The 18,545-nt window shown below is 62.0% G+C and overlaps 1 protein-coding gene across 6 annotated transcripts; it reads right to left on the minus strand.

Annotated features, from left to right (window-relative positions):
* Positions 1–565: 565 nt before the first annotated feature.
* GRIN2C (glutamate ionotropic receptor NMDA type subunit 2C) lies at positions 566–18,320 on the minus strand. 6 transcript variants are annotated; one of them, XM_036838124.1, is made up of 13 exons: positions 18,041–18,320; positions 12,343–12,756; positions 9,691–10,289; positions 9,273–9,387; positions 8,014–8,225; positions 7,692–7,857; positions 7,195–7,348; positions 5,505–5,630; positions 4,960–5,189; positions 4,412–4,572; positions 3,724–3,911; positions 2,549–2,781; positions 566–2,085 (listed from the first exon to the last, which is right to left on the minus strand). In XM_036838124.1, the coding sequence occupies exons 1-13, from the start codon at positions 18,101–18,103 to the stop codon at positions 985–987; spliced, it is 3,762 nt and encodes a 1,253-aa protein (XP_036694019.1). In that variant the 5' UTR covers positions 18,104–18,320; the 3' UTR covers positions 566–984. The 6 variants fall into 6 exon arrangements, with proteins under 6 accessions (XP_036694019.1, XP_036694017.1, XP_036694021.1 ...); XM_036838122.1 differs by lacking the exon at positions 18,041–18,320 and adding an exon at positions 17,833–17,982; XM_036838126.1 differs by lacking the exon at positions 18,041–18,320 and adding an exon at positions 17,436–17,666.
* Positions 18,321–18,545: the final 225 nt, after the last annotated feature.

Here is an 18,545-nt window from a genome sequence, read left to right on the forward strand (position 1 = left end):
AGATGTGGGACAGATTCTCTGACCTGGAGGTCTTTCCCTCCCAAGGCTGAGCCGTGCCTGACCCCGAAAGCCACCCATGCCAGGCTTCCAGAGCCAGCAGGCAGTCCGAGCCCTGCACAGCCACCACGGGGTGAACACAGCTGGCCAGGGCCCAGGAGAACCCGGCAGGTTCCCCACAACAGACCTCCCTCCGCCGTTTCCACCATAACATTGTCAGGCTCCCATGGGGGGCCCTGGCAGGGCAGAACCCCCAGAGCCCCTGGCATGAGCCCTTCTTTTCAAGGAAATTGAAGGATGAGCTCCATCCATCACCACCAGAGCCCCCGTGCTGAGCACATTTGTCTCATTTGGCACCAAGGCAGGCAGGAGCTGGCACTGAATACCAAGTGGCTTCTGCTGCCTGGAGCCCTCTCTCAGCCTTACCTCCCGGATACTCCACAAAGGGAGCTGCCCACCTGCTCTAGGCAGACACCCCATCTGGGATACTCCCATGATGCTCCTATTGCCTACCAGCTCTGGTGTGCCCCCTCCAGGGATGCAGAATGAGGCAGCCAGGACCAGTGGGTTGTAAAAGGTTTGTTTAATGTCCCAGCACTCTGAGGAGAAGAAACTCCAGCCAGCTGAAGCCAGGAGCAGGACCACCCTGCCCCAACCCCGAGCTCCAGCCTCCATGCTCCCACACCAAGCCCCCAGAAGCCATGACCAGGGATTGGCTCACAGCAGGGCAGTGAGACCTCACTGCTCCCCGTGACTCCAGGCCAGGTGGGAAGTGATTTGCATAAGAAGATAGCAAAAGTCCAGCCCACACCAGGACCTGAGGCTGCTGAGGTCGCTGAGCTGACCATGGAAGACAACATCTGTCACTGGGTTCCCATGGCCAGGATTTCATGGCAGAAGCCAGAAAAGCCCGAGCCCACCTACCCCCTAATGCTGGCAGTGCCAGGCGGAGAATCCAGCTGAGCAGGGACCAGAATAGCTGACACCTCACACTTCTGACTCCAAGCTGGAGATCCGCCTCCAGGTGCAAGGTCGGGGGAAGCCGTGCACCCCACAGGCCACCCTGCTGACCTCTTCCAGCCCCCCAGTGTCCCTGTATTCTGTGCTCAGCCCCAGGGTCCTGCCCCTGTGCCCCGGAGGCCCCCAAGCCCCAGGAAGCCAGGGGCCGTGGCTGGCACAGTGTGGGAGGTGAGGGCAGACAGCCCCCCAGCAAAGCGGCAGGTGGGCATGGGCGTGGAGGCAGGCGTGCTGTCCGTGCGGCCAGGGGGGGCACCCTGCCCACACCCCCTCCTGGCAGGCCTCCCGGTAGGACGGCAGCCGCATCGACTGCGCCTGCGTCCAGCGCCCGCAGGCCGGGCGGGCACACCGGGAGGGCTCCGAGCTGGGCCAGGCGAAGGCCTCGGTCACCGAGCTGGGCAGGGAAGCGTGGCGCGGGCGCGAACCTCGGGCCCAGGCCGCGCGCAGGAGAGCCTCCCGCCGGGCCAGCTGCTCCGGCCCGAGCAGCGGCAGGTCCTCGGGCTCGGGGGGCTCCGGGAAGAGGGGAAGGAAGGGGCACCCTGACCGGTGGGCTCGAGGGAAGGAGCTGTAGTGACAGCGCTCGGGCGACAGAGGGCGCTCCGGGAGCGCGCGCCGCTCGGAGGCCGAGAGGTGCCGCCCGCCGCGCCCGGCCACCAACGGCCACCGCGCCTCCCAGGCCGGCCGGCCAGACACCCGGGAGACGTCGGGTAGGGAGGACCCGGGCGTCGGGGGGCGGCCCGCGGGCTGCGGGGCCCTACGCCCCAGCGCGGTGCGGCCCCAGCCCGGCGGCCCGCAGCCCGTGGGGCTCGGCTCGGGGGGCGGGCCGGGGGTGGGCGGCCGCGGACTGGGGCAGGCGGGCGGCGGGGGCTCACGGCGACCGCCGCCCCAGCTCTCGATGGTGCGCGTGGCGCGGTCCAGGGAGCTGCTCACGCCCGCCGTGGTCACCATGTCGCGCGCCGCCTGCAGCATCTTGAGCACGCTGACCTGGGCCGGGCCGGCGGTGAGGTCCGGGCTGGGCGGCCGCGCGGGGCTGGCCAGGCTCTGCACCCCGCTGAAGCAGCTGTAGATGCCCTGGGCGGAAAGCAGGAGACCGACACGGCGTGAGCGGCGCCCGCCCTTCCGGGACCGCCCCACGCCCCACGCCCCACGCCCCACGCCCCACGCCCAGGTGGGAAGCATCAGCCCAGGTGTCTCTAAGCCCCAGGAAGTAACTAACATTTGTTAAGCGCCTACTGTGTGCTGCTGGGAGAGTTTACAGTGGAGCTCTCTGAGGCACCAAGAGGTTAACTCCTCCTAAAGTCACACAGCTTGTAAATGGCAGTGAGGACTCGAACCCCGGTCAGCCTGGCTCCAAAGTCCTGCCCTGCCTGTTGGAAGAGGGCTCTGCTTCTCACCTGCTGTGTGATGCTGGCAGGCCATGCCACCTCTCCAGACCTCAGTTTTTACATCTGTAAATGGGGCCATGGCCAGCTCTCGCTTAGCTGGGTTGCTGCCCCTAAAGCTGGGGCCTGTCTAGGGTGGAGTGGGCACCCACCCTGCTGAAGGCCAGCAGGAAGTCCAGCCGGGACGCGCTGGGCACCGAGTGGCGCAGCTTCCGGTACACCAGGTGCTCCCAGGCGAAGACCAGCAGGGCGAGCCCCATGGCCACGAGCAGCATGTAGAAGACGCCGGCCATGTTGTCGATGTCCAGCTTGCTGCTCATCACCTCGTTCTTCTCATTCTGGCAGATCCCCGAGAGCCACACCGTCTCCAGCTTCTGGGTCTCCCCTGGTGGGGGCGAGGCACACCTGGCTCAGGAAGGACCCTTCCGGTGCTCACCCAAGCCTGGAGTGAGGAGGGGTCTGGGGCCAGGGTACCACCCCCCTGTAGGACCACACAGGGATCCAGCCCGGGAGGGGAGGATGGGGGGAGGGGGTGTCCATGAGCAGGGAGGAAGGAGAGCAGAGTGGGAGCTTGGGGGGGAATGCCAGCCTCTGGCATGCCCACCTCCCACAAGCCCACACTCCACATGCCCAGCAAAGGCTTGTTGACTGCATAAATTTTATCATTCATTTATTCATCAAATACTTATTGATCACCTCCATGCCAGGCATGGAGCTGGGCACACAGAGACAAAAGGCCTAGGCCCCCAAGGAGGCTGCAAGCACTTTCATTGTTATCACTCGCATTATTCTGTGGCACTGATGGAAAACCAGACAGTTATTTATCTAATAGGGTTGGGACTCTAAATTCAAAGCTGTCTCTGGGTGTTGGGGCAGCCCAGCCGGACCGCTCACACATGTGAGCCCCCGGGGTACCAAGGCAAACCTGGGTTCTGGCTCTGGGATTAGGCAGGCTGTTGGCACTACCCCAGGTCATCTCAAGATGGCAATGGAGGGGAGGGGTCTTGAGGAAAAGTAAAGGAGTTCACATGCCCCCAACCTCCACTGTGTGGCCCGTCTTCCCATCCTGCAAGGACTCCCCAGCTATTTCCTGCTCCCTCCCGGCAAACCAATCCCTCCCCACGTCTCCATCCAGCTGCTCCTAATACCCCCCACCCAGCCACTGCACCCACCTCTCACCCCCAGAGACCTCTCTCCGCGCCGGTGGGCCCTGGGCACTCAGAGGACACTGGTGGAGATGTTGACCAGCCATTGGGCAGCTGTCCCGACCACGGGCTCTGTGGCCCACCTGGGACCCGCCCCAGCCCCCATCAGCGGCTGCACCCACCGTCCCCCAGGAACTGCAGGAGCGCCAGGTCTATGGCCCGCTTCCAGTGGGAGTCCTTCTGCATGGCGATGCCATAGCCGGTGGTGGCAAAGACCTTGCCAGAGCCGATGGTGACCAGCTTGCAGCCCTCGTCCTTGCCCGCCATGTAGTTGAGGACAGCAGCGTCATAGATGAAGGCATCCAGCTTCCTGGGGACAGGCTAAGCCCTCAGGCCAGGGATCAAGTGGGGTTCAGGGCACCAAACCTGGGGCCCGACAGGGGTCTGGGCCACGTGAGCCCACTGACCACCACCCAGGAGGGATGGATGGGCAGAGCCTTCTCTAGTTCTCTGGGGTCCTGGTGCAGAGAAGCCCCCTCCCACAGCTTCGGAACCCCACCTACCCTCCTCCTCAGAGAGGCCAGGGGAGACTCTGCCCCCAGAGGACACACCCTCTCTGCCCTCCAGGCCCCTAAAGATCCTAAGAAGGTCACAACCAACACCTGAGGGCAAGGCTGAACCTTGGTCAATACCACAGCTGCGTCTCTGGGCTCTGGCGGGCGTCCTCAAGCTTCACTCTGCCCCAAGACCTCCTCCCCCGCTCCCCGGGGGTCCTACATGGCAACCCAGTCTCACCGTCCCACCTTGGGTCTCTCGGGGAGACACGTGGGTAGAGACAGTCAGAGGGTGGGTGCAGGACTGCGGACCCACCCCATCTTGAGGCTGCTAAGCGCGTCCTCCACTGAGCGCTGGTTGAACTTGACCATGTGGGTGTGCATGTCGCGGTAGTTGCTGCGGATGTTCCGCTCCGTGCTGCCGTTGGGCACGGTGCCGAAGCGGAAGGGCGGGTACTGATCCTGAGGCCGCTGGAACTGCGCGCAGAGGACAGCCGCCATTCATAACCCCTCCTCCGACCCTCCAGGCGCCCCCGGCCCCGACCCCATCCCCCTGGTCTGGACTTGAATAGCGAGCGCAGCATGGTCTTAAGAGACTGTCCAGCCCACGCCTGTGTTTTACAAATGGGGAAACTGAGGCCGGGACAGGGAGAGACTTACTCAAGGCCACTTAGTCCGTGGACCTGAGCCGTCTCTCCCCGTCCCCGTCCCCAGCCCCCTCGTCCCCAGGCTCCCCAGCTTCTTCCTGCTCCCGCCTCCACTTCAAATTCCACTGATTCCAACTGTCCTGTGTCCCACCCAAGGCCTGCCCCTGGCTGCGGCATCCCCCCCACCCTCCAACAGCACCCTCTGGGGCTCCAGAACCTTCTTGTCACTGAGGCCAGACACAGTGTCGATGTACTGCTCCTGGATCATGAAGGCGGCCAAGTTGGCAGTGTAGCTGGCGAGGAAGATGACGGCGAAGAAGGCCCAGACCAGGACCATGATCTTGCTGGTGGTGCCCCGGGGGTTCTCGATGGGCACCGAGTTGTTGAAGACCAGTGCCCAGAGCAGCCACACAGACTTGCCGATGGTGAAGGACGGGCCCCCAGACTCTGGGGGTGAAAGGGGGGACACTGGTGCCCCTCTTGCCCGGCACAGAGGGGATCAGGTTCAGCCCACCCGACTCCACGGCTCCTGTCTCCACTCTGTCCCGGGGGGAGACCCCATCCCCGGCCATCCCCACCCCCGGGCACGTCAACTCACCTTGCTTCTCTCTCTCTCATGTATCTGATTGGCCCCCTGCATACTGTCTGAAGGCCAGGGACCTCCCCCACGGGGCATTCTCTGAGAGGCCCCCCTGGCCCTGAACCCACCCCTCCTGGAAGTTCCAGCCCTGCCCCTGCTCCCAGGCCCAGGTGGGAGCTGACTCTTGCCGCTGGTGAGGCTCCGGTTGTAGCTGACGGGGCTGAAGTACTCGAACATGAAGACGGTGATGGCCACCACGGTGAGGCACATGACAAACATCATTACCCACACGGCAGGGCTGTAGGGCTCTGGGAACAGAGGGAGGAGGCTGAGAGGCGTTGGCGCGGTCTCTCCCCCCAGCAGCTCAGGAGTTCTGGGTGCAGACAGGTGGGGCCGTGTGGTCATCAGCCCCGTGGACTGAGCTGAGGGGTCTCTGACTCTCAGAGCAGTGGAGCCCCAGGAGAGACGCCCTCCCCCAGGGAGGTCAGGCTCCCCAGCATTCTTGGTCTCTCCCCTCCATCTGCCCTGGGCCAGGGTCCCATCACCCATCACCCACCCTAGGAAACCTCCCTTTGATTCCGCATGTCCCCTGGCTCTCATTCTCCCTCTTCCCCCCACTTCCTTTCACAAAAAAGGGCCAGCACCCCATGCTCTTTCCCTTTCCCCTCCCATCCCCCTGCCTCTGCCTGCAACCTCTTCCACCCCTCAGCCCCTGAGGGTGGCCCCCCAAAGCCACAGGAGCAAGCTCAGGGGCAGGCCCTCTGCTTTCCTCCTCTCCTTCCTCGCCGCCAGCACCGCTGCCCACGCTCCTGGGTCTGGAACTCCACCCTCCCACCCCCACCCCCGGGCCCAGCATGGGTGAGCTGCTTGGAATCAGAGCTCTGAAGCCAAGTCTTACGCCTCATCCTACTGACACAGAAACTGAGGCCTGAGTGGCTGGGGAGACCGACCTGAGGTTTCTGACAAAATCATTTCAGTCTCCCTGAGTGAGAAGTCATTACTGCCCAAAGCATTTGCTCCTTTGATACAATGCCCATTCTGCGAAGTGGAGTTTATTGCCTTCCCTGTGGCTGAGGAACCCTGCTCAGAGAGGTTCAGTGACTTGCCCAAGGCCACACAGCAGGAAGAGGCAGACCTGGGATTCCCTCTTCTGTTCCTGGTCGAGAGGCTCACCTGTCCTCAGGGCTCTTTGAACCATCCCACACTGCAAGTCCCACCTGAACTTCTGACTGGGCGCTCTGGGAAGGCCAGGACTATGGCCGGATCCCAGCACCTAGCATGGGACCTGGCACAAGGGAGTTGCCCAAGAAATGCTGAATTCCTAATCAAGTCAGACACTAGCCCGGCTTCCCATGCTCTGGGGGGTTGGCTCTTCCAACTCCCCGTGAATCTTCTCCCTTTGTCCCAATGTCCCAGCCCAGGAATTCCCTGGTGGTCCAGTGGTTAGGACTCTGCGCTTTCACTGCTGAGGGTGCGGGTTCAATCCCTGGTCAGGGAACTAAGGTCCCACAAGCCATAAGGCCAAAAAATGAAACCAAAAACCAAAAACAATGTCCCAGCCCACCAGGCACCTCCTGAAGGCAGCCTGCCTTCCTGGTTTTCCTGTCCCTCACGATGGCGCCACCTTTTACCCCGCTCTCCCCATCCCCCACCCTTACCGAGCACCCAGGCTCAAGACTGAACCTGGACGTCACCTCTTCCCTCTCTGTTCTACTCACCTATTATAGCTCAGGCCTCTGGCTAACCTCCAAGGCACCCAAGGCTGCAGTGCTGCCCTCTGAGGGTCCACCCCAAGCTCCCCATCTCCACCCATGCTCCACACGTCCACTTCGTGGGCCCCTCTGCACTATCCCTGCCCACCCCGAGCCGCACCCAGGAAGGCCGAGGGGGAGACGGTGCCGTTGCTACGAGCCACCATCACGCTGATGCCCGTCTCCACGAAGGGCACAGAGAAGTCCACGATCTCGGAGCGCTCCTCATTGATGGTGAGGGAGCCAATGGCCATGTCTGCCCGCTTGTAGTACACCTGGGGGTCAGGGCCGTATCAGAGGAGGGGCTCCCGCAGGCTGGAGCACTCCCCCACTCCCCTCCCAGCCCCGCACCCAGCACCCACCAGCTGAGTCAGTTGTTCCCACTTGGGTCCTCAGAGCTCCACTTTCAGTACTGACCCCAGGGGTCATCATTGGTGCCAGCACAGTGCCCCTGCCAGTTTGGAGACCCTTAGGAGCTGGGCCTGGGTCCCACCCTGACTGATCCCCAGAACAGGAGGAAACACCTAAGGAACATCGAGGGGTGGCTGACGGATGGATGGGGCCCAGGGCAGCAGGCGGGCAGGTGGGCGGGCTCAGGTGGCCTGGGGGCGGGCCTACCTCCCCGATCATGCCGTTCCACACGCCGCGCACCCTCTTGCCATGCTTGCCGTTGGTCACCAGGTACAGGTCGTAGGAGAACTTGACCACCTTGGCCAGCTTCTTGAGGATGTCGATGCAGAAGCCCTTACAGCAAAGCTTGGTGTAGGGGGCCGTGTCACCACTGCTGCCACCAAGAGACCAGCAGGGGTCAGAGCCAGCGGCTCCTCCCAGCCTGGCGGGTGGACGCCCACTCCTATACCCAAGCGTAAGACACACACAATGCCCGCCATCGCACGGTGGCACACGGCTCACACCGGGCCTCCCGGGTGTTCTCGCGGACCTGAAGGTGTGGTTGCCGTGCCGGCGGCAGGGCACAGTGTTCGGCACGCAGCCGCCTGTGCCAGGGTCGGGGCTCTCCACGATGACAAAGGGTCGCTCTTCCAGCGTGGCCACCGTCAGGTGCCGGCTGTCCACCACGGGCTGCAGGGAGGCACTGTAGCGAGGCCACACCGGGTACTTCATGTGGAGGACACCATGGTCCCAGCGCCCCACCTGCAGAGGGTGACCGGCCTCAGCCCGGGACCTTCAGCCCCACTAAGCCCACGCTATAGGTGGGGCCGCTGGGCGAGGCCTGCCAGGACCAAGAATCCCCCCACCACACCTAAGGTCACTTGGGGCAGGACAAAGCAGGGCCTGGGGCGGGAGCATCCGGAGAACAGGAGAGTCGGGGCAAGGGGCTGGGCAAGGGGAGGGCTCCCTGCAGCCTCCCCAGCTTCTGGTCCCTGCACTTTCCCGTCCAGCCTCCACACTGCTGCTGGCTCACGGCATCTTCCTAAAGCCCAGACCTGAGCCTGTCACACCGCACTCATTCCCCCAAGCTTCACATAAAGTCCTTAGCCCAGCACTCAAGGCCCTTCACGGGTCCAATTTACCTCCATCACCCTACCCTTCTTCCCCAGTCTCCACACCTCCAAACGCATCACTTAAAAATGCTCCAGGGGAATTCCCTGGCCGTCCAGTGGTTAAGACTCGGCGCTTTCACTGCCATGGGCCCTGGTTCAATCCCTGGTCGGGGAACTAAGATCCCAAAACTCTAAACCCCCCTTCCCCTCAGTCTATACCAGGTTACTATCCCTTCCCGATGGGCTCCTACTCAACCATCCATTGCCCAGCCCAAATGTCCCAACTTCTGTGAAGCCTTCCCCAGTTTCCTCCTTTGAAGGCAGAACTAATTCCTGCCCCTCCTCTCTATCCCCCTAATGCTTTGCAAACATTTTTTCTTAAGCACTGACCTCCCCAAATTCTATTTGTTTACGTGTCCGTCTAGCCAGCACAGCTGTGGGTTACTCCTCCAGGGGCAGGACTGTGTAATAAGAGTGCTTGGTAAGTTCTGTAGTGAAGGGTGTTGTGGGAGCCCGGAGCAGGGCTGCTCAGACCCCCTGGGGACCTGGGAGGCTTCTCAGTGGAAATGTTTCAGCTGAGACCTGAAGGATGAGGGGCAGGATGAGGGACAGAAGGGACTCTCTGGTCAGCTGTGGGACAAGAGGGGGGGATAAAATGAAAGGATACCGAGGGCCCCTGGGCTCACCCCCTTCTCACCATCTCCCAGAGGCGGTGCCGGTTGAGGGCGATCACCACCATGGTGGGCTGGACCAGGTACCCACCAGGGCTGAAGGAGAAGTCCCGGCCCTCCCAGGTGACATTCAGTAGGTGCCTGCGAGGGGGGAGAAGCCAGGGTCCCCTTAGCCCTGACCAGGACCAGATGTGCCCTCCCCCACCTTCTGCCTCATCACCGCCACCAACAGGTAGCATTTGTGTAATTATTGTTCTGTTTCCCTGTGTTGACCCCCGAGATCCTCACCACACCCTCACACCCCGCTCTTTCCTCAGATGAAGAAACAATGGCCCAGAGAGGTGAGGTCACTTGGCCCCAGGCACACATCTAGTGGGAGGTGTGACCAGTGAGCCCAAACTCACGGCCACTCGTGGCCATCCTATGCCCTGGGCAGGTGCCCACCTGTAGAAGGCCTTCCGGGCAGGGCTGACAGGCCCAGGGTGGCCGCGGCACTCCCCAGCCGGGGCGGGCAGGGCGCCGTGCTGGCGCCGGTAGCCGTGGGCGCCGAGGGCCAGGATGGCCACGCCGTCGCGGACCTTCTGGCGCAGGCTGAGGCGCCAGCTCTCGGTGACGACGCTGATGAGGCCCACGGGGAAGGCGGCGGGGGGCGCGTCGGTGCTGCCCAGCGCCAGGTTGGGCACCAGCCACACGTGCCTGGGCCCCACCAGGCCGGCCTGGGCCGCCTCGGCGAAGAGCACCTCGGCCTCCTCGCGCGAGCAGTAGGCCACCAGCACCGGGGCGTCGAGCTGGCGCAGCAGGCGCTGGGTGTGGGCGCGCGTCCCGCCGGGGCCCAGCTCCAGCGTGAGCACGTCCAGCAGCCGCCAGGCCACGTAGCTGGCGTCGGCGACGGCGCGCACGCTCTCGAGGAAGAGCGCGTGGCCCGGGTGCAGGCTGGTGATCACGGCGAACGCACTCCAGTCGTACTCCTCCAGCACCTTGAACAGCACCTGCAGCTGCTGCTCCAGGGACACGCCCAGTTGCAGGAAGGCGGAGCCCGGCTCCTAGGGGGAGGGGTGGGGCCTGAGCGGGGGGTGGGGCGAGCTGAGTCCCGCCCCGCCCCAACTTCCACTCCCTCCGCCAACCCCCACACGCCCTTGCGTCGGAAGGTGCTGGGCGTCCCGGGAGCCCTAGTCTCGCGATAACCTCCCTCGCGCCCGTCAGCCCGCCTCGCACGTGGTTCCCAGCCCCTGCCGCCCATTGGAATGGCCTGGAGAGGTTTTTAAAATATTCGTGCCTGACCAAGGCTGGACCGCAAACCAGCAGCGGCAGCAGCAGCTGGGAGCTTGCAGGAAATGCAAATTCTCGGGCGCAGTGCACACCTGCTGGATCAGAATCTCTGAGGATGGCGCCCGGGAATCTGTATTTCAACAAGCTCTTCAGGTGACTCTTGAGCCCGCTAGTCCAGACCAACTGAATGGGAATCTTAGAAATGGTACACTGGGTGTCTGTATTTTTCTAAAGCACTGTGAGGGTGGAGAACCACCGTGCTGAGAGCTAATGTCAGGCCCACAGGTAACTGGGAAAACACCATCCTCTATGGAGACCTGGGGATGAGAATATTCTTCCTCTCTACTGCCTCTGCCCCCACAAACGCCCAGGACGCTGCAAGATCGAGCCTGGGCTAGCGCAAGCCTCTCCTAGCTGTGGGTTCCCTGCCGCCACTGCAGCCCCTCCAAGATTTCACCACACTGCGACTGTCCCAATCTTTTAAAAAAGCAACTCCGAGAAAACTCTACAGGACAAGTAACCCAGTTCCTTCAACAAACAAATCTGCAAGGAAAAAAGAGAGAGATGGAGGAGGAGCCTTGAGAGGGAAGACTCCTAAGTCATACCAACCAATCGCCACGTGGGAACCTAATTTGGCTCCTGATTCAAGTCAACAGACATAAAAATAAACATTTATGAGACAATGCGGAAGATTTGAACACTGCCTGGATATTTTATGATGTTAAGGAATTTTTATTATTTTTTAGATGTGATGATGTATGGTGGTTTTATTATTTTGTAAAGTCCTATCATCTAGAGATGTGTATTGAAGTATTTATGGATGGAATAAATATTGTGTCTGGGCCTTGCTTCACAATGAAACAGAAGAGGAGAAGTGGGTGGGGGTAAGGATGAGGCATGGTTGGCCTGGGCTGGATAGGGGATACATGGGGTCATTATACTCTTCTACTTTTATGTATGCTCGAAATTCCCCATAATAAAAATATAATCATAAAAGAAAGGCAAATCAGATCAGTCTCCCCTCAACACCTTCTTCAGTTCCTCACTTACTTAGGGCAAAACCCAAATGTCTTCCCGTGTGGTTGGGACCTCACCTCCCTCTCCAGGCTCCTCTCTGTTCCTCAAAAACTCTGTGCTCCTTCTCACCTCTGGATGTTCACACCACCTGCTCCCTCCGCCTGGGACACTCTCCCCCAGTCCACCCCACACACATACCTTGTCAACCCCCCTCATCCTCCAGGTCTCGGCTTAGGTGTCATTTCTTAGGAGACCTTCTCTGACCAACCTCAGACCCAGAAGGGGTCCCACTGGACTCCCTCGGGGCATCCTGTGTTTTTCCTTCAGGACTAGGATCCCAGCTGTGTTTGCTGGTGAATGTGTGTTTAGAACTTTCTCCCCACAGGACAGCAAGGGCGTGACCTGCCCTTGGATGCTCTCCCCTGCAGGCCAGCTACATCAGATCCCACACCCAGCCTGGCCCTGCACTTCTGGGTCTGGAGCCTGACCACGGAAGGCCAGAAAAACAGGGAGAAGGTGGGCGAGGGCTGCCCCAGAACCAGAGGTGGGTTTGGTACCTGCCCATCCCTCATCCAGACACAAATGTGAAAGCAGCTCAGAAAGTTTATCTTCTAGAACATAGGAACATCATTCCCACAGCCTTCTCCTTCCTCACCCATGCCTCCCTCAGCCCTCACCCCCTTGCTGGGCCCACCCAATCCCAGTTTCCCAGGACCTAAGTGTCTCCCTGGCCCAGACTCAGCCCCTCTCCCCCAGCCCCAGCCTGGCTCCAGGCTCATGGGATGTAGGGACATGACTTTGAATGGGCACCTTGGGGGTGAGGACCACAGCAGAGCCCCCACTGATGCTGAGGATAGGCACGTGGGCCTGGAAGGAGATGAAGTCGAGGATCTGGGCCACGGCCTCGGTGTCCACGTTGTCCTCAAAGACGATGCCGTGGACCCGGGCAGTGCCCAGGAGCCCGCAGATCTGGGTGAGAAGACTGCTGGGGTTGCTGTCGTTGACACCCACAGTGAGTGGCTGGATCTCCAGGGGCAGGTCCAGGAAGCTCTGGGGGGTGAGGCGGGTACGGGCCTGGGCCTGTGGTGGCCCCGAGCTGCCAAACACCACGGCCACCGTCACAGCCTGCTCGCCCTGTGCCGGGCCCAGCCCTGCCCAGGCACCGAGGAGGGAGGTGAGCAGCAGGGCCGGCCCCAGGGCCCCACCCATGTCCACTGGAGGGTCCTGCGGAGAGACCAGGATAGGCACAGGGAGGGGGACAGAGGCACGGAGAGAAAAGATGAATGACAGAGAGGAGGCAAAGGCCAGAGTCAGAGGGACACACACCCAGAGGATGAAAGAGAAGAGGGAGAAACCTCCCTCCACAAAGGGAGGCAGAGAGAGGGGGGAGACAGACAGACACAGACAGACAAAGAGAAAGAGACAGAGAGGTTAGCTGAGCATCCAAGCGCAGCCCAGAGGGCAGGACCTGGGAAGAACGTGACCAGAATAGATGCTCACTACTTCCATTCTACTGTTGAACATCAGGCTTGGCTAGAAAGGCCAGACCTTTGGAAACTCATCCATCTGGGTTCTGACCCAGGAAGGTTCACAGCAAATGCTAATCTGGTGGGACTTCTCTGGTGGCGCAGTGGTTGGGAGTACACCTGCCAATGCAGGGGACACAGGTTCAAGCCCTGGTCAGGGAAGATCCCACATGCCGCGGAGCAACTAAGCCCGTGCGCCACAACTACTGAGCCTGCGCTCTAGAGCCCGCGAGCCACAACTACTGAGCCTGCGTGCCACAACTACTGAAGCCCGTGCGCCTAGAACCTGTGCTCCACAACAAGAGAAGCCACCGCAATAAGAAGCCCGCGCACCACAACAAAGAGTAGCCCCCGCTCGCCACAACTAGAGAAAGCCCGGGTGCAGCAAGGAAAACCCAAAGCAGCCAAAAATAAATAAATAAATTTATTAAAAAAAAAATGCTAACCTGGTACCAAGTGCATGGATATGAGTCAGAGAGACCTGAGTTCAAGTCCCAGTTCTGCCACTTACTGTGTGATCTTGGGGAAGTTGCTTAGCCTCTCTGAGCCATGATTTCTTGCCTGCAGTAATCACAGGACCTACTTCACAGCAGTGGGAGGGCTAACCACTGTTATCAGTATCCTTATCCTATAGGTGACAGCCCCACAGCCAGGTAAAGGAAGGCAGCTCTTGTAACACACACACACACACACACACACACACCTTCTCCATCCTAAACTGAATCTAACATCCCCAAGGGCCCCGCCCTTCATAATCCTACTTGGCACAAAGCCCCCTCCTCCTGGGCACTGGATATCCCTACTCTACCCTCCGTGGCCTCAATTAGTAGCAGCTCTTCCACAGCAGGAGTGTGTCACCACTGATTTGTTCAGGGCTCGGGGTCACCTGAAACCCCGAGGTATCTCACACATGACCTGCCACCCTCGGCCGTCGCTGGTGTGAGGGATTTTTTAACCTTCCCCAAGGGCCTGACGTGTATCCCTGCGAAACAAACGTCATTGCTTTTGGACAAACAGCCACACCGGTGAATAGTACCCATGGATGCAGCTCTCCCTCCCAGCTGGCCATCGGCCACAGCTTTGCCACCCTCTCCAACTCCATCACATCCCCAGTGAAACTTCTGAACAGGGGAGAGCCAAATGGTGACCAGGCTGGGCTTGGTTTCATTTCAAAATGAGAAGACAGGATTTTTGGCAGGGGAGTGCTCATTTTTGTGCCCTTGAAATCTCCCTCTGTGTATGGTTTCCCAGTACACTGACTTAGAACGTCAGCCCGGAGGCGTGTGATTCTAGGGTGGGAACCTAAGCGTGCCGTGCCCACCACTACCTCCAATCAGGGATTTCAAATCACACCTGCAAAGAGCACAGTTGGGTTCATTTCTGCCTTTGCAAGGCCTCTCTGTGCTCATCTCTGCCCACCTCTGTAGGTTCCCCATCCTCTGGGAAGCCCGAAGCTTCCCCCACTTACGCCTCCCAGCTCTGAGCTCTAGAACCGTGCCGTCAAATACAGCAGCCACCAGTCACGTAGGACTACTGGGCACTTAAATGTGGCTCGTCCAAACTGAGGTATGCTGTGAAGTGTAATATGCACGCTGGAGAGTGAAGACTTTGTATTACAAAAAGAAAATCTCTCACTAATATTTTTATATGGATTACATGTTGAAGAAATATTTTAGCTACACTGAGTTAAACAATATAGTGTTAGAATTCATTTCACTTTTCTTTTTCCTTTTTCTAATGTGCCTACATGTGGCTCTCATTTTGTTTCTTTTGGACCATGTGACTCTAGATGAAGGACCCAGGTCCTCCCTCAACTCCGAGGGGGAACTGCCCCTAGAAACTCTCCCTGCTGGAAGGTGTCCTCCAGGACTGGAGTTGAGGAGGAGAGGAAGTTGGCGCAGGTCTTGCCTCTCCCCAGGAGGGACTGCGGAATGCTCCTGGAGGGAGGGGCCCCAATCAGGCCAGTCTCTGAGCTTCAAATAGCAATGGGCAGATTCCAAGAGATTCAGGCTCCAGAGTCTGAGCACCACGTGGCATCCAGCCTCCCCCGCCAGGCAGGAGGTCATCCCCGAGCCCTGGCCTGATCCAATCTCCCACTTGCCTCCCCCTGGCCTCCCCCCTCTCCGCCTCCCATCCACCCACCCCCGCCTGCCCCACTGGCCTGAAACAGTCCTCCGGCCACTGCACCCCTCCTCAAAGAGCACAGCTGCTCCCTGGTGCCCACAAATGAAGTCCAGACACCTGGGTCCCGTGGACAGAGCCCCACGCACCCCAACTGTCCTCCCCTCCGTGCACCCCACACTCCCTCCAGTCTGGTGCCCAGACAGCTCCCGCTGTCCTCACCCCCAGGCCTTTGCCCTGCTGTTCCCTCAGGCTACAATGTCCTCTTCCCACTGCCTCTCTCTTGTCTACAGGACAAATTCCAGAATTTTCAGAGCCCCGCCTAAATCCCTCTCCCACAGAGCACCTGCCTTAGTGCATGGCAGCTCTGGAAACACGGATGAGAAGACAGAGGGTCTGGGTCTGGCTCTAAGCCAGTTGCCCTTCTCCCCCACCCCCAGCACCCCCCTCCTGGGTTGGGGAGCTCCTGGCTATGCCCCTGCGATGGCTCCCTCCGTCATTTTGCCCCCTGTTTCAGGAATTTGCCCACTGCATGATGCCCCCGCCCCAGGCTGTCCTGTTGTCCTAAGGACCTCTGCCCACCCACTTGCCGTCCGCACCTTTCACAAACGTGCTGTTAATATCTGATGAACACCCGGACCCCCAAAAAGCCCGGCGGAGAGTGGCAATGGTGACACTTCCGGGACACTCAGCATCACCTTGAACGGCCTGAGCACCTCCACGAGCTTAGGGCTCTTCTCTTCCCCCTGCTCCCCCAATCCCAGGCAGGCTCCCGCACACGGACGTGCACACGCACTCACACTCCAGACATCTGATGGCCGCCCCCTCTTCTAGGCCGGGAGCCTCGGTCCCAGGAGTCGGCCTAACCCACCAGCCGCGCTGTTTCCCGGGAGCCCAGGGACCCCGGCTGCGCGGCTCCTCTGGATCCACTGCCCTCCGAGTGAGCGGCCTCGGCTTTGCCGTCGGGTTTCCCTCCCTCCATTTTGCCGAGCTAAGACCTGAACCCAGGCGCCAGGGGAGAAGACCACCCCTCCACCTTGCCCCCACTGGCGCGGTCACCGAGGTGTCCCTCCTCCAAGACGAACCCGCCCCCCCCCACCAAGCTGATTCCTCCCAGAACCCCCGGGGGAATCTCTTACACTCGGGCTGTGAAGTTCGGGGTATTTTTAGGCCAGCGATAAATAATTCATAGGGAACGTGGTATCGGGCTCCCCCCGCGGGAGGAGGGGGCGCGAGCGGCGAGAGCCACCGTCACCCGCGGCTCAAGGACACTCGCGATGCGGCGGCAGCAGCGGCGGCAACTCCGGGCGCGGGAACCCGCGCCACGCCTCCTGGCGGCCAAACTGGGCACCACGCACTCCGCGCCCCCCGCCTCGCTGCTACCCTCTGCGGGGGTCCCCGCTCCCAGGCCCCCATCCCCACTGCCTCAAGCTGGGTCGCCACCCCAAGCCCCGCGGGTGGGGGGCGTCGAGTTCGCCTGGCAGGCGGGGCTGTAGGCGAGTACCAGCGCAGCCCTGCCCTAGGGCGAACCCAGGAGTCCGGTTCCCGACCTACGCAGTCCCCTTCACGTTCCTCTTCGAATTCCTAACGGGGTTTAGGAGCAGGTTGGAAACGGACTGGCGCAGCCAGAAACTAGACGGGCTCTGAGATTGAGCAGACGAGCTCCTCGCCCCCGCCCAAGTTCCTTTCCTCAGTTTCTCCATAGCCCGGGTCGGATCGAGCCAGGGCGGTGCCACTCTCAGAGGGCTGGGGACTGAGCCCGAAGTTCCGACGGATGAGCAGGACAAGGACAAGTGGGGTGAGCGTCAGGGCCCCGCGGGAATTCCCCCTTCGCTCACCCAGCAGGACCTTGGGATGGGCCGTGGGACGCACCCTTGGCGATTTTCTGGCCACTGGGTGCTTTTGCCTTCCTATGGCCCTGGTCCTGCCCACCTAGGCCTGGCACGAACCGCCTTCTGCTGCAGGAGGCTCAGTGGCTCCCCTTCCCCGCCGTCGGGGATCCTGGTCGAAGCCCCGGGGGACCAGAGCAACACGCTGGTGGGGCAGCCAGGGCCCAGCGGACCCGGGCTCTCGGCTCTCCCAGGTCCTCTTCGCCCACCCTTCCTTTCCCCTCCTCGGAGCCTGGGTCCGCCGGGCGCGGGGCCAGCATTTGGGAAGAGCCCACCACCCGGTGAAGCCCACGCTGATTTCCTGAGGTCAGAGGAGGGAGCGCTCTACCGAAGGAAGAGCTGGGAGGGGAGGACCTGGGGGACTTACAGCCGGTGAAGGGGCGGGGGTGTGAAGGCAGCTGCGCGCGGTAGGTGCTCAGCAGACCTCCGGGAGCAGGGGGCCGGGCTCCTGGAGCCACCGACAGCCCCCTTTCGTCCTCTCTGCTCCGTGCCCTCTCCAGCCCCCTTCGCTCTGGCCGAACCCAGCCGCGGCCCCAGCTCCCAGCCCCGCTCCCCAGCCCCCGCCCGGCTTCCAGCAGCAACAGTTTCGGGGCCCGCAGCTCAGACTCCCACGTCCCCGCACCGCACCCTCCCCTGCGGTGCCGCGGCGCCGGGCGAAAGAGCTGGAGGGCTCGGCGACCCAGGAGACGAACGTCTTGGGCGCCTCGCCCGCGTCCTTCCCTCGCGCCCGCCGCGCGCCTGTCACCTCGGCCTCTCTTCCTCACCTCCTCTCCGCCCGCCCGGGTCCAAACCCCAGGCCCGGTCCCCGAGGGTCCCGGTCCCCCGGCGCCCCCTTCCTGGGGTTCCCTGCGCCCACCAGACTCTCCCCGGTGCCGCGCCATCTGTCTCCGCCGTCCTTGCCCGCGCGGCGCCTGAGCCCAGCCCCAAGTTGGCGGCGAAGTTGGCGCCCCCGGCTCGGCGCCCGCCACTCACCGGAGGGAAGGGGCGCTGCGCCCGCGCCCAGAGCCCGCGCCGGCCGCCTCCCGCGCGCTGCATGTCCCCGCGCCTCGGCTCAGCGCGCTGGCGTGTGCTGTCCTAGCCCGGCGGGCGCCTTTGCTAGGGCGCCGCGGGGCCGGTGCCCGTGGCGCGGCCTGGCGGGCTGGGCCGGGCCCGCCCCCCGCGCCCCTCTGGTGGCCCGCTCGGCGCCCGGCTCCGTCCCAGGCTGGGCTGCGCGCCGCTCCCAGGCTTCCAGGGCTCGCCCACCGGCTGTAGCGGAGCGCTTGCCGCCGCCGCCACCCGCACGGGCCCGCCCCACCGGGTCCCGCAGCCTCCGCCCCGCCCCGGCCCGCCTCGGCCGGCCCACCCCGCCGCCCGCTCCCGAGCTGCTCTAGGACTCGTTGCCCGCCCTCGCCTCCCTTCTCCCCTCTCCACGACTGTGTCCCCAGACCCGACAGGACACTCGGGGCCAAGTGCAACCTCGGAGAAGACAGGCTGCCCG

This window comes from Balaenoptera musculus, chromosome 20 (genome assembly GCF_009873245.2).
Source record: "Balaenoptera musculus isolate JJ_BM4_2016_0621 chromosome 20, mBalMus1.pri.v3, whole genome shotgun sequence".
Taxonomy (NCBI): Eukaryota; Metazoa; Chordata; class Mammalia; order Artiodactyla; family Balaenopteridae; genus Balaenoptera; species Balaenoptera musculus.